This window comes from Sinohyriopsis cumingii, chromosome 6 (assembly GCF_028554795.1).
Source record: "Sinohyriopsis cumingii isolate HCF-2022 chromosome 6, ASM2855479v2, whole genome shotgun sequence".
Taxonomy (NCBI): domain Eukaryota; kingdom Metazoa; phylum Mollusca; class Bivalvia; order Unionida; family Unionidae; genus Sinohyriopsis; species Sinohyriopsis cumingii.
The window spans coordinates 90,688,950-90,716,137 of NC_142966.1; the positions used below are offsets into that span (position 1 = coordinate 90,688,950).

Consider the following 27,188-nt stretch of genomic DNA (forward strand, 5'->3'; position numbering starts at 1 on the left):
ATTATTTCATCTATTAACGTGACTCAAGTGACCATAATGTAACCTCATCATGATCCCTTTGGGGCTGTACACTCCTTGACGCATTGTTTGCCTCACGCAGACGAATTCTTGTTTACAAGTTTGTACAGCATCATACCGATTTTTCAAGTGGACTTCGCCTACATAATTGCACAAATGAGAGGTCATACCTACAGGATACACTGGTCTAGCCATATAGTCAGTAGCAGCCGCAAATTTGCACAACAATGCTTCAGATGGATATCTTTATATGTATCTCCTTGTCTGTGATTCTTTCAGGTAAGACGATGTTACAGAAATATCTTATAAACAAAATAACTAAAGAGATTTCATTTTCTCAATAATAATTTCACCAGTGTATACCTGGTATACCTGGAATATTTGGATCATATACTGTCATTTTTCCTTCTTATTTATCTTTATTTATTATATGCCAATGTTACTGTCATTTTGGAAACGATGAGAAATGATTCCGAGATAATTAGAATGGGTATGTTTTAACGAATTTTCAAAGCTGTGTTAGTTTCATACAAAAGTTATAACAAAAATTTTGATATTCGGAGCACGAAATTATGCTAGATGTAAATTCACTAATGGTGAGCACTCGATTGGCATTTTAGTAATTTTAAATATTTTCGTAAAGCATTTGCTGAAAAAGTCCAGATTTTAATGTACATATTAATTTGCAGGTTATCAGTTTTTCTGTGTAGGTATGACGTGTGGGGCTTTGATAATATGACCTTACTGTATGGGTAATACGTGTGGGGATTTGAAAATATCAGTTTTACTGAATTGGTATCATGGGGGGTGGGGTAGGGTTGAAAATATCAATTTTAATGTAATGATTAATGAATTGGGGGCTTTGAAAATTCAAAATAACGGAAGATTTTCATAATAAATTATTTTTATGAAAAGTATTTTAGTTTGTTTCAAAAGTGCGAAAAGAAAGCATATTTACTCAGAGTTAGTCGAGAAATTGTTGTTTTATAAAATCTCCAATGACAGAGTTGTTTTTCAAATTTAGATTGTAAACGGAAAGCAAACTAATACTGATTTAAAAATGGATAAATTATATTAAGAATACTTGACTATTTGTCCCATAACCAACTCTTGTCAGTTATATTAAGAATAATTGACTATTTGTCCAAAGGCCAACTCTTGTCAGTTATATTAAGACCACTTGACTATTGGACTATTGGTCCAAAGACCAACTCTTGTCAGTTATATTAAGAACACTTGGCTATTTGACTATTTGTCCAAAGACGTTGGTTGTCAGTTATATTAAGAACACTTGACTATTGGACTATTGGTCCAAAGACCAACTTCTGTCAGTTATATTAAGAACACTTGACTATTGGACTATTTGTCCAAATACCAACTCTTGCCAGTTATATCAAGAACACTTGACTATTGGACTATTTGTCCAAAGACCAACTCTTTTCAGTTATATTAAGAACACTTGACTATTGGACTATTTGTCAAAATACCAACTCTTGTCAGTTATATTAAGAACACTTTAATATTTGTCCAAAGACCAGCTCTTGTCAGTTATATTAAGAACACGTGACTATTTGTCCAAATACCAACTCTTGTCAATTATATTAAAAACACTTGACTATTAAACTATTTGTCCAAAGACCAACTCTTGTCAGTTATATTAAAAACACTTGACTATTTGACTATTTGTCCAAAGACCAACTCTTGTCAGTTATATTAAGAACACTTTAATATTTGTCCAAAGACCAACTCTTGTCAGTTATATTAAGAACACTTGACTATTGGACTATATGTCCAAATACCAACTCTTGTCAGTTATATTAAGAACACTTTAATATTTGTCCAAAGACCAACTCTTGTCAGTTATATTAAGAGCACTTGACTATTTGTCCAAAGACCAACTCTTGTCAGTTATATTAAGAACACTTTAATATTTGTCCAAAGACCAACTCTTGTCAGTTATATTAAGAACACCTGACTATTTGTCCAAAGACCAACTCTTGTCAGTTATATTAAGAACACTTTAATATTTGTCCAAAGACCAACTCTTGTCAGTTATATTAAGAGCACTTGACTATTTGTCCAAAGACTTACTCTTGTCAGTTATATTAAGAACACTTTAATATTTGTCCAAAGACCAACTCTTGTGAGTTATATTAAAAATACTTGACTATTTGTCCAAAGACCATATATTGTCAGTTATGTTAAGAATACTTGGATATTTGAACAAAAGGCCATGTCTTTCCAATTATTTATTTTTAAACAATCTATTAAATAACAAAATATGATTACAGAAACTTTAAATTATTTTTATATATTTAGGATAGACATATCATTTTGTTTAATCAGAATATTAAACATCATTTTAATCCGTTGACCTAGTGGTTAGAGCGTCCGCCTCGGATGCGGGAGGTCGTGGGTTCGATCCCCGGACGAGTCATACCAGAGACTTAAAAAATGGTACTACCAGCTGCCTCGCTTGGCGTTCAGCATTAAGAGGTTAGTATTAGGACTGGTCGGCCTGGTGTCAGGATAATGTGACTGGGTGGGACATCATGCTACATGTCTGCGGCATGATACCCCAGTGCTAGACATCACTATAAACTGCCACATTGCAGACATCGTAGCGTTATGACTGAAAAATTGTTAAAGCTACGTCAAAAATCAAAATCACATCACAAATCACATTATTTAGTCATGAAAACTATCCACCATCGATACCTATAAATATTGTAAATACAGCACTAAAATGGTTTTGAACTTCCAATCATATGTTTCTTATTGAAACAATACAGTGGGCAAATATGAAAACATTTATTATCACGAAAATTATATTATAGACGAATATCATTATAAATTTATTTCATCTCCTCTTTTACGAGGTGAAAGTGCAAGACTTTTAAACACACACACACACACACACACACACACACACACACACACACGCACGCACACACATGAATAAATGAGCTGTGCAGACATATGTTCATCGCGAATTTCATTACACAAGTTTCAAGCTGATTAACTCAACATCAGCAGATGGATTAAATCCACAAACGTTTGCAAGCACAACACTTTTAACGTAAGGTACCTTTAGGCTACATTAAACTTACCGTTATTTGATGAAATTTGTCATTGGGCTTTATTTTTACCACATTTCTACATGACAAATCCTTTTTTCTCAATTTTAACATTAATAGTAAATTTATCACAATAACTTCAAAATGTATTTAATATTTCTAGAAAATTTACAATAATATTTTATAAAAATCATTTGTCTATGAGATTCGTTTGGAAAACTAGAAATGTTAATAAAATCCTATTCAAAATCAATCACACACAAAGTAAATAATAATGGTAATAAAGGCTCGCCTTGTAATACTCCAGACTTATTATTAAAACAGGTTGGTACTGCAGAATTATACCTGACACACAATTTCACTTTCTTGCACAAATTTTCAATAACACTCAGAATTATACAACTGCACTACTTTATAAGCTTACTCAACAGTTTGGACCTGCTGATCGCACCAACGCAACAACAGTGCTAGCATTCTTTGTTTTGTTTTGTTTTTCTTTATTCAATGCCTTTTACAGCTACCTTATGCAGACTACGAATCGCTTCTACTATGCACTTTCCTTCAACGGAATCCAAATTGTGATCGGTTAAAATGCCATGGTTACTTTTAGGTTTCTTGAGACGATAATTCAGAATTTAATTAATAGTATTGCTGAATAATGAAATTCCTCTGAATTTTTCAGCATAGTCTGAACTCTAGGTTATCCGTTTTATGTACATTTATAATACGTTTACACCAAAGTCAAGAAAACTAACCCAAAATACTCTATTGAAACTTGTTTGCAACTATTAACTTAATTAAATCCCGACAATTCATCAGCTTGTATGGTAAATATAGTTGGGATCTAAATCTACAATATTTTGATCTATAAACTCGTCTTGAGATTTGAAAGAGATTGCGACCTAAATCTACACTATTTGGATCTATAAACTCGTCTTGAGATCGAAAGAGATTGGGACCTAAATCTACACTATTTGGATCCATAAACTCGTCTTCAGATTTGAAAACTTCAAAATAATTAACTATAGAACTATTTTGGATTATATTTCGTCAAAGATTTCAGCTTATCGTCCACTTTTGATTTGAAAATTTTCTTTTAGCCTGGGTTCAAGTTTCTATGGTAGATGTGTTTTGCTCTAATAAATTTTGACGTGATTTAAGTAAGTACAGTTCAAATTAATGTAATACGTTCATGAACTTTTTACGTTTCTTTACGTTAATCAAGGAACCATTATTTATTAATTCCAGATCGTTGATCTTTCAATGGACACTTACCAGCAATAAACGTTTAAGCAAAACAGAGGACAAAAAATCTACAAAACATTGCAAGCTGTTTGTATACCATAATTTATTGGCAAAGCAGACCTTTCCGGGTAATCGGTTATCTTATGTTTTTTAAAATTACATCTCATCTCATATGGAAACAAAGCAGCATATAATCATTCAAAGTATATGCGTATAAGTGGTCGGTATTGTGAAATATTTACTTAAGATGTTATTTACAAAGGGTACGACTAGAATATGTAACACAATATTATGCTTAAAGAATCCAACAAGTCAACAATAGCCTCAAACAGTAATTAAAGCATCATTTTTGCTCATTTCACTGCTCATGTAACATGTGAAGCTCCTAGCTTCGTCATCCATGGAGTGTTTGGAAATCCGACGGTCGGGTCGTAACAGTTGCAGTAATTGTCAATCAGATTACAATCCAGATCTCCTACACAAAGGAGATTGGACAGAAATTGCTACGAGGTCATGTTATGCCAACCTTTAAATTTACCAATGAGATTATAGCTTCAACATTAAGGAAGTGGAAAACTTCCTTCGGAACACGCCGTATCTATCATTAACTCTCCCTAACACGAAATGAAATGAATGCTTTGTCTGACACGTTTCTAAATACTTGGCAGATCACGAACCTTGATCAGTGCCAGTGACAGCTACGTATTAGAAGTTGATCTCAGATTTTACCTTCAGATGGCCTAAGTAGATAGAGCGTCTGCCACAGATGCTGGAGGTCGCAGGTTCGAACCCTGGTCAAATCATGCCAAAGACTTATTTTAAAAAATGATACTTGCAACTGCCACGCTTGGGGCTCAGCATTAAGAGGTTAGTGTTAGGACTAGTCAGCCTGGTGTCAGGATAACGTGATTGGGTGGGACATGATGCGCCAGTGCTAGACATCACTATGACTTGCCTCACTGCAGACGTACAAGCGATATGACTCAAATTGTTAAAGGTACTTTAAAAATCCAACACACACACATATACACACACATCTCAAATTAAATTAAATTGCTGTAATTGTATATCAAGCGTGTTTCATTTTAAGGGTAGCGAATAGTCCTCGGTTTTGATACAATTAAGTATTAACTTTCACATCTCTAGAAAATAGACTCCTTTCACAGTGATAAATCTAATTTCATTTAAAAACAATAGTTAATTTAGAAAAACACGAATGTCAAATGACACTAATATATCCCCCCCCCCCCTTCTTGGCACACTTCCAACCAGACGACCTCTTGTAAGGAAGTTCGAGTATTACGTCACTTGGTTCGACACATTTTACAGGACCTACATGTGCACGTGACGCTATTAAACCAACTTCGGTAAAAGAAATATAATAGTGCAGAACAAAATTCAGCAGCACATGGGGAACAAATGCATAAAGAAACTGAATTTAGCATTTTTAAAGCTTTTTCTTATTTTTATAATAGACCTGGCTTTGAGATTTGTCTAAATAAAAGCCATACAAATAATTTAAAAAATCATTGTAAAAATTGATGATGGTATTATAATAAAAGTGTTTACTTGTATGCAGCAAATACTATTAGATTTAGCTTGTGATATAGTTTTTAATAAATTTAATTGGCAATGTGAATGTAAGAAACTCAACCCTTGAATGTACTGTTTTCAGAACTTCAAAACTAGTTTGCATCCTTCATAACGCAGTGTCTAGACGTCATTCAAATAATCTAAGAGAGAGAGAGAGAGAAGACAAAACTTTACAGGAGATTTAAGTTTCAATTTATTATCGTTATTTGTAAATCAAGAAAATTAAATATAAAAAATAATTTAAATATAAAAAAATTCTCTTAAACAATGATTGAGAAATTGCTGTTACGGTATAATATCTTGTCATTAGAAAGAAAATCCTAATACTTTGACATAAATATGAAAATAACATAGAGGATGCTGATTTAATTATAAAATATATGGTAAAAGTTTGTTTTCATGTAAATACCCAAATTATAATAACAATGAACAAAAAACACTTCTGCAAATGAGCAACGACAGCGCCACACGAAAAATGTACAATGCTATACAGTATTCTCAATAGTGTTAGTGACACAGCTGTGAGTCATGATATCACATGTTGATAAGCTGACTGGATGTCTGTTATGACGGAAAGTTGATTTGCTCTATCAGAAGAGTTATTAGGGTTTTGTACGAGGATTAATGGTTGAAAAAAGAGAACTAGTGAAATGGAGTTTTTTTTTTTTAATAGTATGTGTCTTTGTTTAAATTCACAGCAGGTAGTGGTATGGTTTTCGACAATTTTTTTTGTCAGTATGAATTACTGTCACTCAGTGTAAGCAAATGTTGTGGTCATAACGTAGATAAGTTCTCTCAAGAACTGAGAGTTCATGCCTATATCAAACGGCGGGGGAGGAAGGGACAATCTAGTATATAAAATTTGTAAAGTTTTAAGAGCTTGGGCAAGTTTACTTGGTACCACTTCAGTAGATGAAACAACGCGAACAATTATTTAATTTTCTCAAATGTGTCACGAACTGAACGAAATATGTTGAACTGTTTTGAAAATTTAACTATGCTTGATTACAGCTGCCTAAGTTGGAAAATGGCAGACGACATTAGGACAAACGAGCAGTAGCGTACTAGCGAGTGAGGTGGCGGACGGTCTGGTTGCCCCGGGCGCCAGAGGTCTTGAACTTTCATCGTCGCCCTGCGCCATTTATCCTTAGTACACCAATGCTAATTAACAGGGTTTGAACTACCGATGGATGCTTGTTCTTTTGTCTTCCCTTGTGCTATATTGTTACAGGTTTGACCCCGAGCGCTCTATTCATTGACAGATGTTCCTACTTTTCTTTGTAACGAGGCCCTATGGCCGTTACTGCGTCATTAAGAAAAAACATCCTCATTAATCGTGACAGTTGAGATCACACACAACTGTTTCCTTCTGTATCGTCTTGCACTAAATCACACAATATTCCAACATCGTTTAAGTCCTTGAATGAACTGTTGCTAGGGGGTATATATGCACAACAAATGTAAACATAGCCACTGAAAACAGATAGAGCAGAATATATTAAAAGATAGGCCAAGCTTTCAGCGGTCATCTTTACAGGCTGAGTACACGAACGTGAGAGTGATTTTAAAAGTATCACTAAACCGCCATTATATAGGGGCCCCGAGTGGCCGAGTGGTCTAAAGCGCTCTCTGTTACGGATCACTGCCATCTCACCTCTGCCTGCGTGGGTTCGAGTCTCGGATTCGGTCAATGTGAATATGTGAGAAAGCTTGCTAGTAGCTTCTCGATGGTCGGTGGTTCTTTCCGGGGATTTTCCGGGTTCTTCCTCCACCATTAATACTGGCCGCCTTGTACAGCTATCGGGTGCTGAAAAATGGCGTTAAACCTACAACAACAGCAACAACAACAGCCACTCTTTATTTCAGTACTCATGGTATTATTTCTTATTGGTAATGAGAAACACTCACAGTCATCCATATGATAACCAGTATTCACATTTTAAAAAAATGATATTACACACCCTACGAACAGAGAACCAAATCATTGTAAATTGTTATCTTCTTATCAGCCATTAACATTCCATGTCATTATATAAAGAGCAGAGTCTATTCTCACGCCGCTCCTATCTTTTGTGCATGTTAACATTTATGTACAAACGGTTGCACACCAAACGCGTAACAAAATCTCCGTTTTGTTTTTTCGCGATTGTTATATATGTTCTATGATCCATTATCTTCTGGTGGAATGTGCTTAACAATAAACATTAGTTTGTTTAAGGCCTGGTACCCTTTTCCTGACCTGTCTCTGTGCATGCACCTGCTGAACTTTGCAACAATGTGCACCTGCTAAAACCAGTTAATAGGGCGGATTATGAATTAGCGGATATGACGCCACGTGTGATGGCCGCATGCTTAAAAGTAGACCCACGTGGGCAGGGTCTTCAACGCTACGGATAAATTTTGTAACATGACATGGCTGCTTAATTGAAGAGGATTTTCCCCGGGCGAAATTACCTTACAGCTTAATAGAATGTCTGTTATACAACCGAAAGGGTGTTTACAACGTCATCTCCCTACAAGTGGAGATCGAAGTAAACTTGTATTCTTTATTTCAGTAATTTAGGCTACCGTCCTATAATACATGCAAAATAGGTCACTACATTAGAGCGCATTGCACTTTTTATATTATAACTGTCACGTTTTCTCAAGCCCCAGTTCATAAGTCGTGTATAAACTAAGGTATTAGTACAAGCCATGGCTGTTGTCTAAACATTCCGCAGATTAGAGTTAATCTATTATGCAAGGTTACCGTGACCAGAGAGACGACCCGGCATCTTGAATCGACATAGGCTTTAGATCGAGCGAATTCCCATCTATGTGTTACAAAGATCAGAGGAACCCGCGAGGACCGATGCGTGTTCTAAATCTGTCACCACATCAACAGACAGCGAAAAGGACATTGTCCGCTAAGTTTGATTGGGTCGAATCAAAGGGAGATCCAATCGGAATTGAGACGGAGGGTGTGGTAACAATTTTGATCCAAATTATAACTTCTAACTAGCAAGCGAAAATTTAGTTCCCCTGGGAAGATTGCTGAGCAAATATGATTGCTCCGAGAAAGCCACTCGTAATTTGGCGGTAAAACGTAGAGAGGAGATTCTAAGGAAAGACAAAGCTTCGTAAAGGAAGCTTTTTGGGGGACAGAACTTCCGGTTTAGTTAAGTCCCGAGTCTCTAAGAGGGGAGACGAAAGTAAGACTAGCAGAGCGGTCGGAGTCGAGAAGTCTAGTCGGTGAAGAGAGTCGAGGAGGAGGAGGAGGAAAAGGAGTCGAGAAAGAGAAAGCGGAGAAGGATGAGGAGTATAGAGAAGTCGAGGAGCAGAAGGAGTTTGGAGAAAGTCGGGAGGAAGAGAAGTAATTTGAGGGATAATAGAGAATAATACACAGATCAGTAAAATGCAAGGACAGGTGGAAAGCTATTCACACTACAAATCTAATGATGCAGTAGGCTATCACAGGGTCGGGCGGAAGGAGGGTACTTGGGAAATTTTAATCATTTGATTATTGAATTGTCATTAAATGGTTATTAGTTGAATTCCCCTTTTTGTATATACAATCATTTATCCGTCTGCATTGCTGACTGGGGGCTCGGAGCTTTACATCTATCTTTCACTAATATAACTTCCAACCAAAATCGAGCCTGGGTGAGACTTCTATATTAATTTAAATAACCCTACCCCACACCTACCAAATTGACGGCATAACAACCCGACACGCTTCAATAACTAAACAAGGTTTTTGTATAGCTAATAAGTGATACACAGACCTGGACTTTGAGACGAAATCAAGCTAGATAATTTCATTAGGAATATGGCACACAAACGATTATCTTGACATTGTTTTCTCTAAAGTCTAATTATGAACGATAGTAGATTATTTCCGTAATATAAGCTACTATACAATTATCTGAGGACACCTTCCTATCTACAAGCCTCAATATTAAGAAGTCCTCTGCAAGGATATTTCTCAATATTCCGTAATGATTTGTATTATTTATAAAAAATATATTTTTGTTGACTGGTTTGCCTTTTCATGCCAACTTGGACGCGTCTTTTATTGTCTGAAAAAGTTCGTGGAAAGTTTGTAGTCTGGGTGGTATTTGAACTCTTGGCTCCGTGATTGGAATCAGCTACCTTGCTTTGCTTCGTCTTTGACATATCTTGATGAGTGAAGAGCTGGCCTAAGCAGCGGGCCCACTCTACATCAAGAGATATAGCCTTATATCCACAAACTGACCCAAGCAGCGGACAGGCTCTACATCAAGACAGATATCCGTAGATTTACAAGCAGATTATATATACATAGCTACACAATCTTTCTACGGAACGATCTGTAATCTCTAAATTGTACATACTCATCCTTTTGGGCAACCTTTGTGCTATCGTCAGTTCCAGCTGAACCGAGTTCATTCAAGATCTCTGTTCTTCAATGGGAAAAAGAACAAGAGAAAGAAGAAAACTAGAAAAAGGAGAAGAAAAGTTATAAATTATTCATTTTCTAGCAGCTTGTACTACTTGCTGAAGGTTCATATCTTGGTATCACAACTCCGTGGAATAAAGAAATTCACATTTTTAGATGACAATGTTATATCCCTATGCATATACATTTTACGAATTAATTTTCTAAAGCTAAAATTTCATTCATATGCATATATAATTCTGAGAAGAGGTTTCATTAAATAAGAAACCCCATGACTTTCCTTTTTAAATCCGGTATTTGCAATGAAGTTGTTTTGAAACATTCTAAAACCACCAAAGAAGTTCTTTCAAATTGTTTTAAATGGTTACCTAGAATCTGATGCATATTCAATCCTTTTTATTTTCGGCAATTTAGACCTGATAGGATACATGTATTTTATTTACATCATAACATTTCATGTATCATGAACCAATAAGTTTAAGTTTTCTGATTTTCAAAACTCTACAACTGGTCTTACCGAAGCAAGCGAGTATTATAACTGAGATAGGCTCTTTAACCATGCTGGGATATCTCTCTTTAACCATGCTGGGATATTTCTCTTTAACCATGCTTGGATATCTCTCTTTAACCTTACTGGGATATTTCTCTTTAACCATGCTGGGATATCTCTCTTTAACCATGCTGGGATATCTATCTTTTTTCTGGGTATACGCCTGAACGTGAACATTATTATTTAAATAACTTTTTCTAATGGGTTGGTATTATGAAACGGGCACTGAAGACGAATATGATCAGAAATGTATTAAAATCGTATGCTTTAAAAGATTACAATCCCAATTCATAATGACAATATCATCTACACTCATTTCACTGCTCGTGAAACATGTAAAATCCGCCGCCCCCTTCCTCACCCATTACAAGCCCATTGACAATTCTTGGATCTGACGTTCTTATCATTTATAGTAATTGTTAATCTGATTAAAATCGAGATCGCCGACACAACGTAGATACGACGAACACCAATCTGAAGGCACGTTATGTTGATCATTACATTTAGCAATCAGATTACAGCTTCCACGTTTATAAAAGTGGAGAACTTCTTTCGGAACATACCTTTTCTATCGATAACTTTTCCTAACACGAAATGCAACGCTTTATCTGATATGTTACTTTTTAATCCGGTGGCCTAGTGGTTAGAGCGTCCGCCTCGGATGCGGAAGATTGTGGGTTCGATCCCGGGCCGAGTCATACCAAAGACGTACAAAAATGGTACTAACAGCTGCCTTGCTTGGCGCTCAACATTAAGAGGTTAGTGTTAGGGCTTGTGATGTTTTACCCCAACCCCTTGTATTATACATGTATTTATAAGTCTGTAAGTGGAGCCAGGTAAGCTTTGTTTTTCCAAGTGCCTAAGTTGGCTAATCCTCTTACGTAACCCAGTCTTTGTTTGAGCTCTTGAGTGGAAATCTGGCGGGAATCTTTGTACATGGGAACACGTGACGTAGACAACTTCAAAGAGCCGGAAGCCGACAATGGTAGGCTGGACAGTACATGGGGACACACAGACTGACATTTTTATGATTGACAGTTCGATCAAATGACCAGAGTCCGTCGCCATCCAATCGGGATGCGTTGTAGGTGGGACTTGATTCGAGAAGCTGGAATAAGACTTGTACAAGCCTGAAATTCGTCAGTTGGTGTTTAAGAGTCGCAGTGACACACACTCCGTTAGCCATTCGTAAAAATTGGCGGAATTTAGGAAATTCATGAAATAGCTTCGATCAGGTAAGTTTGATGTTACGTTGATTCTGCTTGATACGACTGCTGTTAATTGAAGAGAATTTGTCGTATGTATACATTTTACTTGTATTGAAGTATGAATAGTTAATTATGACCTTAATATTTTGCATTTTTTTCATGACTTTAGCTAGTACTTTTGTTTACGATTGATTACGATGTTGATTCGTTGCATCATTATTCATAATGTTACTATGTACACCTTATTTTGTGAGGCGAAAATGTTCTCTTCTTTCGCTAGTAATATGTGTGCATATTATTTCGTGGATTATTACGTTTACGCCCTTTTGAAAGGACGATTTGTATTTGTGAAGAATTGTATTGCTCGCTAGCCGCTATAAGAATTAATATTTCTTTGCGTAGTTATATTTTGGTAGACAAGAAATTTGTTTACGTAATGATAGATTTTGCCATTGAGTAACGGATTGCCGTTTATCACCATTTGAATGTGAATATTGTGGATTTGGTACGCTTGTGTAGGAAATATATAAATATATATAAATATATAGATAGTCATATTACTAATCGTAGTAATATTTTAGTACCATCATATTTGAAATATTTTGTATGTATATACTGATAGGGCTCAGTATGTAGATATTTGAATCCTTTGTGTGATTGTGTTATGGCGCCATTTTTGTAAGCGGCGGAAGTGTATGGGAATTTCGATGTGTGCGCATGCGCGACCCAAATGTCCCGCCTTAAACTGATGGTTCAGTTCAGTGACGTAGTGTGAGGGAAGATTTTTATAACCCTATGCTAATGCATTATACCTTTCGATCAGGAAGCTTTCGGGGGACGAAAGAATCTCAGAGAATTTCGGGGGACGAGAGAAGTTCAGAGAATTTCGGGTGACGGTGAGAGATACCGAGTGAATTTCGGGTGACCTCAAGGGATACCGTCAAGGGTTCCGGATACTAGAAGAGGAACCGGAAGTCAAGATAACGGCAAGGAACAAGGATAATAGAAGAGGAAGCGGAAGTGGAGATCACGAAAGGAGAGAAAGACAAGGGAACGAAGAGATTTAGATGAGTAGCACTCAAGAAGGGAAAAATCTCCTCACACTGTGAACTCAAATGATGATCAAAGGGATCATTGGGTGAAAGAGAGACATTGATTACTTTAAATTCTTTTAAATTTCATTTATTAAATTGTTATTGTTTAAATTTCATCTTTGTATTTCTTTTAATTTACTGTCGGCATTGCTGACTGGGGGCTCGTAGCCATAAATATATTTAGTCAATAAATAATATAGTGTCCAGAATTAACCTTCTGAATAAGGACCAGGGGAACTTCTCATAATTCGTTAAAGTCTATAAGAAGAACCCCACCCCTAGACAACCACTACACCCCCACAGTGGGCGCTTCGTCCGGGATATGAATTAGACATATATATTATTTTGGGACTTAAAGTTATTGGTAGAAGTATTAGTGAACAGTGTGAGATATTTTCCATTCTTTGTATTTGAAATTTTGTGATTTTCTCATCTTGTATTTTTATTGTCATATGTGCAGGCTTTGTAGATCTTCCATTCATAGCAGTACGTGTGAAGCAGATATCGAACAAATATCTTACCTGAACGAAACTAGTTGTTGTCGACAGGTAAGTATTTAAACTGGTATTACAAATATCTGTATATTGTTTGAATTTTGAGACAAGGTATCACTTTACATTAGTATAATGGCTACCGAACGACAAATGATAAAGGAATACCGCGCCATGGGGTCGGAAGATCTTGGATACGAGGGAGATCGCCTGGCAACCTTTGTAGAAGAAAGGATCAAGGAATGGAAGGCCGAAAAAGCAGCGGAAAGAGAAGCCCAGAGAGAACTAGCCAAGATAGCAGCGGACCAAGAGTTAGCCAAGATAGCAGCGGACCGAGACGCCCAGAAAGAGCTGGAGCTAGCCAGACTCGCTCACACTCTGGAGATGGAAAAGGTCAGAGTTGAAGCTAGGACCAACGGACGGGACGACGCCAGTACAAGCTCTGGAACAACCGGCCGACCTTTCATCGACCACCGGATAGTCCAGATCAACATGTCACGCTTCAATGATAGGGAGGAGGCTATTGACGATTTTCTCGTCCAGTTTGAGAAACTCGCACGCGCTCATCAGGTCCCTGAACAGCACTGGGCCATTAATGTCTCAGCCTTTTTGCAAGGTGCAGCTCGGGAAGTCTACCACGGCTTAACTGCAGAAGAGGCTGATGACTACACTGCCCTCAAGAAGGCGCTTCTCTGCCATTATCGGCTGACCGCCGAGACTTACCGGAAACTTTTCCGGGACTCGGTGAAAAAGGTAACAGAGACCCACTCTCAATTCCACAACCGTGTTCGAGGTTTATTTGAGAAGTGGATGAAACTGGCCGAAGTCGAACGCACGTACGAAGGGCTACGCGAGGTAATACTCAAGGAACATGTCCTGGGTACTTACCGTCGCGAGTTGACAGTTTTCTTAGCAGAAAGAGAACACCGGACGCTCGAAGAGATCGCTAACATGGCGGAGCGATACGAGCAGGCGCACTCGAAGAGTGGAGGTTCCGGGGTTGCTGACCGACCCCGACCCTCTGAGTCGCGTCGTATGGGGGAGGTTGAGCCGGCTGTCCGTAACCGTCAGGGCGACGGGAAGGTCGGAGGGGCACCTACAGGTAGGGCTGCCGCCTATCGACCTGGACAGGCCTCACCCACGAAACCAGGATTTGCAAGTCGGCGAGGGCCGCCGACATGTTTTAATTGCAAGCGCCTGGGGCATTTTGCCAGGGACTGTCCCAAGGGCAGGCAGACCCAGGTGAATGTCGTAGCTAAGAAGGAATGTGTGCCGGAAGCGAGTCGCAACCCAGCCAACCTTGCGGCCGCAACTGTCAATGGTGAAGGCGCCACCATCTTGTATGACACTGGGTGCAGCGTCCCCGCGCTTGTCGACAAGAAATATGTCAAGCCGGAGGACTATACAGGGGAGGTAATAGAAGTTCAGTACGCGAACTGCGCGCGTGACTCATTACCAGTAGCTGTCATTGACCTCGATTCACCATACGTGAAGGGGAAATTGAAGCTGCTTGCTTGGAGGGGCTATCACATGACGTCATATTGGGTTGCCGTTATGTGTTACCCCAGCCGAACCCCGAAACCTGCACACCTATGCCAGTGAGTGCTGTTGAAACCAGGGCCATGAGTCGACAGCCGAAACAAAAGCCAATCCAAGTTACATCGACACCGGTTAGTAATGTTATTCCAGCGGAGTTAAGGAAGCTGCAACAGGAGGACGCAACTCTGGCGCAGTTGCACAAACACGCAGAAGCGGGAACAGAAAGGGAAACTCCGAACGGCGCGGTGAAGTTTGTCTACAAGAAGGGAATCTTGTATCGCCACGCCAGGAAACACAACGAACACTTCAAGCAAGTCGTCGTGCCAAAGGAAAAGCGTTGCGAAGTACTGAAACTTGCACACGAGAGTCTCATGGGTGGACACATGGGAATTGCTAAGACGCGTGACCGTCTTGTAAAAGAGTTTTACTGGCCAGGGGTCCAGGGAGACGTAAAACGGTTCTGTCTCTCCTGTGACAAATGCCAGAGAATGGCACCGAAAACGGATCAGCGACCCATCCCTTTGGGGAGTACGCCCCTTATCGATGAACCATTTAGACGTGTTGCCATGGATTTAATCGGACCGATAAAACCCGCGTCTGCGCACGGAAATCGATATATTTTAACGGTTGTCGATTATGCTACACGCTATCCGGAGGCCGTTGCGTTGCGTAACATTGACACGGAAACCGTCGCGGAAGCTCTGTTTGCGATCTGGTCAAGAGTCGGAGTGCCCGACGAGATCTTGACCGATCAAGGAACACAATTTATGAGTCGTGTGATGGCGGAGGTGAATCGTCTCATGTCGATTAAACACCTCACGACTACACCGTATCACCCCCAATGTAACGGATTGGTCGAACGGTTTAATGGGACCTTGAAAAACACGCTCAAGAAATTGTGCGAAGGCCGCCCCAAGGATTGGGACCGGTATATTCCGGCCATGCTTTTTGCATACCGGGAAGTACCGCAAGCGAGTTTGGGGTTCTCTCCCTTTGAACTCTTGTACGGGAGAACCGTACGCGGCCCAATCGCCGTACTGAGACAGCTGTGGACAGACGACCACGCTGTAGAGGAAGTACGCACTACCTACCAGTACGTCGCGGACTTGCGCAACAAACTGGAAGAGGTTTGTTCTCTCGCGCAAGAAAATCTCAAACGAGCTAGGGCGCAACAGGCGAAAAATTACAATAAGCGCGCAAAACCACGTCAGTTTGAGGTAGGGGACAAAGTGTTGTTGTTGTTGCCCCAGGAACACAACAAGTTGCAAGTTTCCTGGAGGGGTCCATACGTCGTCACCAAGAAGGTCGGAGGTCAAACCTACCGGATACAGCTACCGACGAAAGAGAAATTGTACCATGCCAATTTGCTCAAGAGGTACCGGGAAAGGGAGACCGCCAGCGATTTTGTTGTCGCAGCGATAGTCACCGAGGATATCGAAGGCGATACGGAAGGTGCTAACACTGTCCCGAGCTGTCCATTAACGAGGGCCGAGACTCCGTCGGACGTGGAGTGTGGCCCCATGTTAACTGAAGGGCAGCGGAACGAGATAGAGACCTTGCTGGCCGGATATTCCGACGTGCTAACAGAAAAACCCGGGAGGACGACGCTTGTCGAGTTCGGGTTAAAGATGGTGGACGACCGACCAGTTCAGCGTAAACCCTACCCCTTGCCCCACGCGAAACGACAAGTTGTAAGGGAAGAAATCGAGCAGATGATTGCTCTGGGAGTAATCGAACCTGCCGACTCTCCGTACAGCTCACCAGTAGTCTTAGTGCAGAAGAAGGACGGCACCCATCGGTTCTGCGTCGACTACCGGAAGCTGAATCAGGTGACAGAATTTCAAGTTGAAATGCTACCTGACCCCGAACATATCTTCGCTTCGGTCTCGAAAGCGAAATATTTTTCCAAACTGGATTTGTCCAAGGGGTATTGGCAAATTCCGGTAAGGAAAGAAGACCGACCGAAGCTTGCTTTTGCTACTCCCGACGGGACATACCAATGGTTGGTGATGCCGTTCGGGGTACAAAACGCGCCCAGCGTCTTTACCAGAATGATGCGGAAGTTGTTGGAGCCCTTGCGCGATAGGGGTGTCCACAACTTCATGGATGACCTCTTGTTAGCTACAGAGACATGGGGTGAACACCTCGCTCTGTTAGCTGACGTTTTGGAGCGGCTACGTCAGGAGGGCTTGACAGCCCGCCCTTCCAAATGTCACCTTGGTTTCAGGACATTAGACTATTTAGGACATACCCTGAGCCAAGGCACGCTGTCTCCAGAGAAGTCGAAGGTGGAGCAGTTGAGAAACGCCGCACGCCCCACCACGAAAACGGAAGTGAGGTCATTCCTGGGACTGGCCGGATATTACCGGAGGTATGTCGCTAATTTCAGCGCGATTGCGGGCCCGTTGTCTGACCTAACCAAGAAACGGACCCCGAGTAAGTTCGTTTGGACAGATGCGTGTGAGCACGCATTCCAAACGCTAAAGGATAGACTTACATCCGACGCAGTTGTTCGTCTACCGGACTTGGATAAAGAATTCGTTCTGCGCACCGATGCATGCGACACGGGACTGGGAGCAGTACTGCTCCAGGAGCATGACAAGACGCTTTTTCCTGTCGCATACGGCAGCCGGAAGTTGTCTGCTGCCGAGAAGAATTACTCAGTATCGGAGAGGGAATGTCTCGGAATCGTGTTCGGCATATCACGGTTCGAGCGATACCTATATGGACGTAAGTTCATATTGGAGACCGACCACCAACCACTCGCCTATCTGGCGCAGGCAAAGTTGTCCAATGGTCGATTGATGCGATGGTCGCTGTTTTTACAGCAGTACCAGATGCAGATCAGATACGTGAAAGGATCTGAAAACGTAGGCGCAGATTTCATGAGTAGAAGCGCCGAAATGATATAGATCATTTGTTATATTTTCGTGTTCATACTCAGTTTAGCATTTAGTTCATTTTGCTGATTTTGTTCTTATATCGTGTAACACTTTTGCTTTTTTAGTTTGAGTGAATAAAATCCTGATTTTATTCTCAAGCGTGGGGGGATGTGATGTTTTACCCCAACCCCTTGTATTATACATGTATTTATAAGTCTGTAAGTGGAGCCAGGTAAGCTTTGTTTTTCCAAGTGCCTAAGTTGGCTAATCCTCTTACGTAACCCAGTCTTTGTTTGAGCTCTTGAGTGGAAATCTGGCGGGAATCTTTGTACATGGGAACACGTGACGTAGACAACTTCAAAGAGCCGGAAGCCGACAATGGTAGGCTGGACAGTACATGGGGACACACAGACTGACATTTTTATGATTGACAGTTCGATCAAATGACCAGAGTCCGTCGCCATCCAATCGGGATGCGTTGTAGGTGGGACTTGATTCGAGAAGCTGGAATAAGACTTGTACAAGCCTGAAATTCGTCAGTTGGTGTTTAAGAGTCGCAGTGACACACACTCCGTTAGCCATTCGTAAAAATTGGCGGAATTTAGGAAATTCATGAAATAGCTTCGATCAGGTAAGTTTGATGTTACGTTGATTCTGCTTGATACGACTGCTGTTAATTGAAGAGAATTTGTCGTATGTATACATTTTACTTGTATTGAAGTATGAATAGTTAATTATGACCTTAATATTTTGCATTTTTTTCATGACTTTAGCTAGTACTTTTGTTTACGATTGATTACGATGTTGATTCGTTGCATCATTATTCATAATGTTACTATGTACACCTTATTTTGTGAGGCGAAAATGTTCTCTTCTTTCGCTAGTAATATGTGTGCATATTATTTCGTGGATTATTACGTTTACGCCCTTTTGAAAGGACGATTTGTATTTGTGAAGAATTGTATTGCTCGCTAGCCGCTATAAGAATTAATATTTCTTTGCGTAGTTATATTTTGGTAGACAAGAAATTTGTTTACGTAATGATAGATTTTGCCATTGAGTAACGGATTGCCGTTTATCACCATTTGAATGTGAATATTGTGGATTTGGTACGCTTGTGTAGGAAATATATAAATATATATAAATATATAGATAGTCATATTACTAATCGTAGTAATATTTTAGTACAATCATATTTGAAATATTTTGTATGTATATACTGATAGGGCTCAGTATGTAGATATTTGAATCCTTTGTGTGATTGTGTTATGGCGCCATTTTTGTAAGCGGCGGAAGTGTATGGGAATTTCGATGTGTGCGCATGCGCGACCCAAATGTCCCGCCTTAAACTGATGGTTCAGTTCAGTGACGTAGTGTGAGGGAAGATTTTTATAACCCTATGCTAATGCATTATACCTTTCGATCAGGAAGCTTTCGGGGGACGAAAGAATCTCAGAGAATTTCGGGGGACGAGAGAAGTTCAGAGAATTTCGGGTGACGGTGAGAGATACCGAGTGAATTTCGGGTGACCTCAAGGGATACCGTCAAGGGTTCCGGATACTAGAAGAGGAACCGGAAGTCAAGATAACGGCAAGGAACAAGGATAATAGAAGAGGAAGCGGAAGTGGAGATCACGAAAGGAGAGAAAGACAAGGGAACGAAGAGATTTAGATGAGTAGCACTCAAGAAGGGAAAAATCTCCTCACACTGTGAACTCAAATGATGATCAAAGGGATCATTGGGTGAAAGAGAGACATTGATTACTTTAAATTCTTTTAAATTTCATTTATTAAATTGTTATTGTTTAAATTTCATCTTTGTATTTCTTTTAATTTACTGTCGGCATTGCTGACTGGGGGCTCGTAGCCATAAATATATTTAGTCAATAAATAATATAGTGTCCAGAATTAACCTTCTGAATAAGGACCAGGGGAACTTCTCATAATTCGTTAAAGTCTATAAGAAGAACCCCACCCCTAGACAACCACTACACCCCCACAGGGCTGGTCGGCCGGGTGTCAGGATAAAGTGACTGGGTGGGACATCATGATACATGTCTGCGGCATGATGCCCCAGTGCTAGACATCACTATAAACTGCCACACTGCAGACATCGTAGCGATATGACTGATTTTTTTTTAAAGCTACATTAAAAATCCAAATCACACACACACACACACACACACTTTTTAATCCTTCTCAGTTTGTAGCAACTGTTCTACCCACTCAAGGATCAAATCTGGCATTCTAGCTCCGCGAAATAAAGAAATTTACATTTTGCACGACAATGTTTAATCAAAATCCATTAAAAAAAATTACGAAATATTTCAATATATACTCGAATTCGTCAATTTAAACCCGATTGGACACAGTTATAAATATATATTCATCATAACATATCATGTAGTCTCAACCAATAGATTTAAATGTTCTGATTTCAAATCTACCCAGCTGGTCTGACCGAAGCGGGAGAGTGTTGCAAGGCAAACATCGATTGGACGGGAAAACAACACACAGAGCAATACTGTAGTAACTACTGCTGCTATAAAGTTGACAGTTACTTCTGCTGTGACAATGAAGAACTTCACCAGGCAGCAAAAACCATGGGACACGTGGCCAACTTTTGCGCATCCTGGTTTAAAATCTATGTGTAAGTTTGGCGGCTGTCTCAGTATTAAGATTTTGTGACAACATGTGCTAAAATTTTGAAAGTAATATCTTATACGGGTAAATCAGAACATTGTTGGTAGATGAAACATACTAGTATTATTAAATCAGAACATGGTTGGTAGATGAGACATACAAGTACTATCAAATCAGAACATGGTTGGTAGATGAGACATACAAGTATTATTAAATCAGAACATGGTTGGTAGATGAGACATACAAGTATTATCAAATCAGAACATGGTTGGTAGATGAGACATATAAGTACTATCAAATCAGAAACATGGTTGGTAGACGAAACATACTAGTATTATTCCAGTGAACCATATCACGATTTAATTTTTTTTATATGATTTTATTATACGTGTTCTTTATGCAGCCGTAGTGGTAGCGTCAGCAGGAGCCGTCATATTGTTAGGTAGAGAACTCATAAGTCCGTGTGACATTGTACGGCAATACCGTTTTATGCCTTTTGATTCTATTGTAAAATATGTTACAAAATGTGTTTATGGCGACTAGCAAATAGTCATCAACGTGGTCCCATCGAAATAGAACATAAAAATAGTATCGCTAATCTTGTACTGGACATTCGAAAGAGAAAATATTGCGCAAATTGCACTCAATACCAGTGTTTCTTTTCTCTGTGAATAGGTGGGTTGCGGTTTTGATTGGTGTTGCCGGTGTGGCTATTTTAATCACGCTGGTCACGTGCTGCTGCTGCTGCTGTTGCGGTGTGTGCTGAGTCGAAAACAGGATTATTCCTGCGGCTGTAATTAGGTAACGTACAGTGATTTTAGCTAAGCCATACAAATTTGGAATCGTTGATTGCTGTCAGTAGTTATTTCCATTACGGTTCTTACGGGCTTTTATGCCCAACATGAATGTAGAAGAGGGATAAGATGTTACCATTCTCCTTACGTCTGTCCGGTTAAGTTTTGCATAGGTCAGTTTGGAGGAATTGGCGAAGCATCCTTGCTCAGTGACCTAATTTATGATTTTCCATTTGCTTATCATATAGCAGATCCAAACTTTGATTGCCAGATTAGTTGATACAGTCACAGACCACAAATTTGGCAACCACAAAACATGATTCCTGACTGAAGCAAATGGAATTTAATAACGCCTTTCTGAACAATGGAAAATAAAAGGAATATCTTGTTTACCGTTTTCCTCAGATATATTTAAACAGACCAGTGAAACTAAATGTAACTGATGATTAAGAAAAAGAATCTCATTTTATCCCACTCATTGCAAAACAGGTTTGATACCGCTCCAGTGGTCTAGTGGTTAGAGCGTCCGCCTCGGAAGCGGGAGGTCGTGGGTTCGAATCCCGGCCGAGTCATAACAAAGACTTATAAAAATGGTACTAGCAGCTGCCTCGATAGGCACCCAACATGAAGAGGTTAGTGTTAGGTCTGGTCGGCCAGGTGTCAGGATAATTTTACTGGGTGGGACATCATGCTACATGTCTGCTACGATGTTGTAGCCTCAGCTTGATTGGTTGTGGTTGAGGCTACGAACTGATCCCATATCATGTAATGGAGCAAAAAAAAATCATCACTAAAGTCAGAAAAACAAACAGTGTAGAAATCAACTACATAAGTATAATCAAGTTGTGCAAGAAGTTTGGCTTATTTTGAATTTATTAAGTCATTACACGATAAAATAAATTGCATGGCTGCTCTAACCTTATCCTGTCCGCCATGACAGATAATGCGAGACTCTCGCCGTGACCCATTTTCTACGTAAGGCTTGCCAGACCATATTTTGGATATTCTACGCTATATTATTATCAATCAAATGCGAATAATCGCTTCTTGTGGAATTTAAAAGTTATCGATAAAGCGTATTTACTTTTAATGCGCAGAATTTTTGACCCAAACGGCGCCAAATATTTACTACGATTTGTTTACATTTCCAAATAAGGCGTCAATGTCCTTATATGGCACACAAACAAATGAGGCTGAGAACGGAAGTAATCATTATTTGAAATAATATGGCGGACGATCTAAACGAAAATATCGGCTACAAAAGGTAAACGAGATTTTACAACTATTTCTACAATGATTTTCGATACTTCCGGTATTAATAAAGAGGACTACTCAATTTATTGGATTATATGCAAGGAATATTTTTAAAGTGTTATTATTAGGCTAAAAGAGCGCCGGGTGTGCATAACACCCGGCTTGCTCCATTAACACGTAGATGCTCATGTTAGTACCCTGTCCACGAGGTACGAGTAAGGGTACTAATATTAGTACTAGATGCCCCAGTGCTAGGCATCACTATAAACTGCCACACTGCAGACATTGAAGCGATATGAATGAAACAATGTTAAAGCTACGTTCAAAATCCTAACACACACACACACACACACACACACACACACACACACAGAAAGAGGTTTTAATTTTATAACTTCTGTCTTGTCATATTCATACAATCTAGAAACAAGGACGTACGTGAGCTGGCACGTACAAATTCAATTTCTTCCTCTAGATGCAACTATATATCATCTCCTCGTACATTTTATTTCGTGATACCCATTATTTGGATCACGTTTGAGTGTTGTGCACAAAGATTGCTCAGCATATGCTTTTTATATGTAGATTAATAAATAGTTATATATTCCGGTCGTTTTTGTGAGATTAATGTTTGTTTCATGTATTTAGAGTGTAGTGAGACACCAGTTGGTAAAGTCTTGTAAAATATCCTTTTTAATTGCTGTGAGTCTTTTAAGTGGTGGGGTTTTGGTTAGGTGGTGGTGGTAGTGGTGGTAGAGATGGATTATTTAGTTTAATATTTACCACTAATATATAAGTGGGGGAAAAAAGGCATCATATTGTATTACGTCAAAGAACATTTGCCCCTTAATATGTGTATATGCTAAAACTGTACTAATACAGTAATTTGCACTTAATGCACCGTAAACATATATGTGACCAAGGTTCACATACCAAATATCACTGACTCTGGAATATATTCTAAGACAAGAAAGCTGTGTCAATTACAAGATGTTCGTCTTTTTGTGTTTGTGCAAGTTCTGGTTAAAATACTTTGGTTTTATATAATCTAATATTCACTTTTTCTCTCAGAGGAATTGGTGAAGCATAGCGGGACGACACATATGACCCATGACCTATAACCTTTGACCATCTTTCACAGATCTACTGAAAGAGGAGGATATATTTCAATTTTGGAATTCTGAGTAAATGAGTGACAAAAATATACCGTATAAATATTTTATTTGTCTGAAAACTTACAAATATGAGAGTGATACAGACCGAAATTTTCTGTGTGTGTCGAATTCACGTCGAGGACTTCCATTAGGAACCTCACACGACAGGGACCGAGCATGGTCTTCAAATGATTCCGAGTATTGACACGATTGTGATAGAGTTGTAGTGGTACATATGTGTTCATGTCAATGTGTATGTATACAGAACTGTATGCATGTTTTAATTTCTCACACTCTGCACTACCTGACACTATTGGGCATCTTTACATTTCCCAATAAGAGGTAATTGATTTCTTATCAAATCTTATTTGCTGTATCAAAAATAAACACTCAACAACAAAATTTAAAAAGAACAGTTGTCACAGTTGAAATATATATATATATATATATATATATATATATATATATATATATATATATATATATATATATATGTGTGTGTGTGTGTGTGTGTGTGTGTGTGTGTGTGAGAGAGAGAGAGAGAGAGATTCGTGTTTTCTATTGCTTCACTTAATGCATATCGCAGTTGCTTAGATCACCGTGACCTACACTTTTAGGGAATAGTGGTTGACCTTTAAGCAATGAATTATCCTTTCATGGTAGGTTTTCTCTGAAAATGATCTAAATTAGAGCACCTTCAGACATTTGTATTAGATGTAACCTGCAATGCTTTACAACGTCGTGGTGATAAACATTGTGCACTGAGCCTTTCATTTCTTTGCTTCTAATATTCATGCGTATATTTATATTTAACAATTCATTTTATATTTTTTCAATTGTCGTTAATTCTGTTCTATGCAAAATAAAGACATTTATGTAAAAGTCTTACTTTTTTGTACATATTAAAGAAAGAATGACAAATATACGTTGTTATCCGATGATGCGTGTGAGAGTAGATATTGACAGTGATATGTGTGAGAGTGGTTATTGAAAATGATGTGTGAGAGTGGTTATTGACAATTATGTGGGTGAGGGTATTGACAATGATGTTTGTGAGAGTGGTCATTGAAAATGATGTGTGTGAAAGCAGATACTGACAATGATGTGTGTGAGAGTCAATATTGACAACGCTGTGTGTGAGAGTAGATATTTGACAAACTTCATATTATTATTTTAAATTCCATTTTTGTTGGCCTTAATGTTACTAACATTAATGTCCTGATCTTACTATGTCCTTCAGATTAAGTTAACCGGGTGAGTTGTGCTTAATACGTATATATTTACCTGGGATGTAAGAATTTAGCGTGAAAATAAACTTTTTATTACAAGGGACCTCACCAAAGCAACACATTCTATAATAAAGAAATGGTTGGAACTTAAGATGGCAGATACGATTGAGAATCTTTTCGAATTATGATGGTAGGCAAAGGCCTTACCTCCAGCGAAAGACATGAAGTTAAAAGACACAAAGCTCTTTCTCTCTTCAGTCCTTAATTCCAGCTCAGCATTTAGACATGTGAGAAGGGTAACATGTAGCAATATAAACTGTCACCCTTTTCTAAAGTTGCACTTCTCATTCTTTTAAAGCATATGTATTTAAGTGAAAGTCAGTAATCAGTTTATGTACGTTTCTGTACGATTATAGATAGATATGAGCCTTCACATATATGTGTACATTTTTTACCTTGACCGCATTAGCATCACACGATTTGATTTAGCACTAAACTATTAGTCTGCGACCCCAATAGGTTATCTTGTAGCGGTCTACATGTAATCAACGTGATAACGAGTTGAAATTCTCTCTCTCTGTCTCTCAATCCTTTAACTACATTAAAAACGACATATATAAATCGATTGTGCAGCTGCACCTGAGTGTATGTATGTATGTAGGTACGTACGTATGTATGTATGTATGTACATGCGTTTGTCTGTGTCTTTTAAGGCTCATTCGCAAAGCAAAATGCAGACAAGCAGCAGAGAGGGCGAACAGACCAAGATCGAAAAGTGTCGAAAAATTAAAAATAACCCTTCCTACGAACAAAGAAAAAATAAAAAGTGTCGACAGATTTAACCAAAAGCGTCGACACAAATTGAAGCAAAAATAAAATCTTCCAAAAGATTTCTCAAATTGGTGTTACTTTAACGTCGTTGTCTTTTTTTTTTATTCGTAGAATGGTTTATTTTACCACGTGGACACTTTATTGAGGTCGCGCCCTCTCTGCTGCTATATTAATTAAAAAATTGTTATATTAAAAATATAATGGTACATCCAGAATCTCATACTGCAAGAATAGCACGAGAGAGACTAGAAGCAATCAAAAAATTTCTTCCTGTCAGAGATTCATTTAGAAAAAATCTACAAACGCCACAAGAAGCACAAGTTGAGTACGAAGAAGACACTAAAAAACTGTTTAAGCCCGTCACTGCAGCTACTGAGAAAGTTACAACAGTCATCAAAGAAGATCTTCTTCCGGTATCAAAACAAACAGCAGAACAAACCGAAAAAATAGCAAGAAGAACTAAACAGACAAAGAAGATTTTACGAGATCTTCCAATTGATATAGCTGCGGCTCAACCTCCACCTGTTGGTGAGGAAATTGGAAAACTTCGTACTGAAGTCGCCGACGTGCAAAAAGAACATACTTCTAAATCCAAGCCAGTAAAAGAAAATATAAAAATAATTGCAAAATTTAAGGAAGGGGTTGTTGAAGAAATTAGGAATACTGAAAGAGAAAAATTACCCGAAAAAATATTAGATTATATATCTGACAAATCTGGTATTTTAAAACCCGGTCATGAAAAAGTAAAAAATGAAGATCTTATTAAATATATATATCGCATACATGCAAACAAAAGACGGGTTGAAGGTAATGATTCGAAATACAAAGATCTTTATAAAAAAGTAGAAATACTTCGTAGAGAGAGACTAGAACAAGAACAAGAACAACTCTCCCAGTATCAGCTTCCTCCACCTTTACAACGTAAACAAATTTCTGCGCCAACAATGACATATTCACCGGTAGATTCACTACATGGATTTCGAGTAAGTGACTCACCTGACATACCCCCGGTCACCACTGAAGTACTTTATCCGGTGATGCAACCATCAGTATTTAAAACACCTCAAGATGAACCTAAAACAGGATCTGGTTTATGTCCTGATAATATCATTAATGATGTGTCACGGTTAGAAGTTCTCATAGGAGGAAAACGTGCCGGAAATAATTCAC

The 27,188-nt window shown here is 38.8% G+C and overlaps 2 protein-coding genes across 4 annotated transcripts; both read left to right on the forward strand.

Moving 5' to 3' along the window:
• Positions 1-24,843, forward strand: LOC149797425 (uncharacterized). 3 transcript variants are annotated; one of them, XM_089962217.1, is made up of 5 exons: positions 1-297; positions 4,344-4,468; positions 20,565-20,763; positions 21,432-21,557; positions 23,876-24,843. In XM_089962217.1, the coding sequence occupies exons 1-4, from the start codon at positions 269-271 to the stop codon at positions 21,520-21,522; spliced, it is 444 nt and encodes a 147-aa protein (XP_089818343.1). In that variant the 5' UTR covers positions 1-268; the 3' UTR covers positions 21,523-21,557; positions 23,876-24,843. The 3 variants fall into 3 exon arrangements, 2 of the variants coding, with proteins under 2 accessions (XP_089818343.1, XP_089818344.1); XM_089962218.1 differs by lacking the exon at positions 4,344-4,468 and having other exon boundaries at positions 69-297; XR_016421819.1 differs by lacking the exons at positions 1-297; positions 4,344-4,468 and adding an exon at positions 2,492-2,514.
• On the forward strand, positions 6,129-15,415 carry LOC149797426 (uncharacterized). The gene is made up of 2 exons (XM_089962216.1): positions 6,129-12,135; positions 12,932-15,415. The coding sequence occupies exon 2, from the start codon at positions 13,829-13,831 to the stop codon at positions 15,293-15,295; it is 1,467 nt and encodes a 488-aa protein (XP_089818342.1). The 5' UTR covers positions 6,129-12,135; positions 12,932-13,828; the 3' UTR covers positions 15,296-15,415.
• Positions 24,844-27,188: the final 2,345 nt, after the last annotated feature.

Excerpts from the sequence above, each read along its gene's own strand:
- LOC149797425 (XM_089962217.1), top strand. The coding sequence starts at position 269 with ATGTATCTCCTTGTCTGTGATTCTTTCAG. Across the intron at positions 298-4,343 it reads CTTGTCTGTGATTCTTTCAG|ATCGTTGATCTTTCAATGGA; the intron begins GTAAGACGATGT and ends TATTAATTCCAG. Across the intron at positions 20,764-21,431 it reads TCCTGGTTTAAAATCTATGT|GTGGGTTGCGGTTTTGATTG; the intron begins GTAAGTTTGGCG and ends CTCTGTGAATAG.
- LOC149797426 (XM_089962216.1), top strand. The coding sequence starts at position 13,829 with ATGGCTACCGAACGACAAATGATAAAGGAATACCGCGCCATGGGGTCG.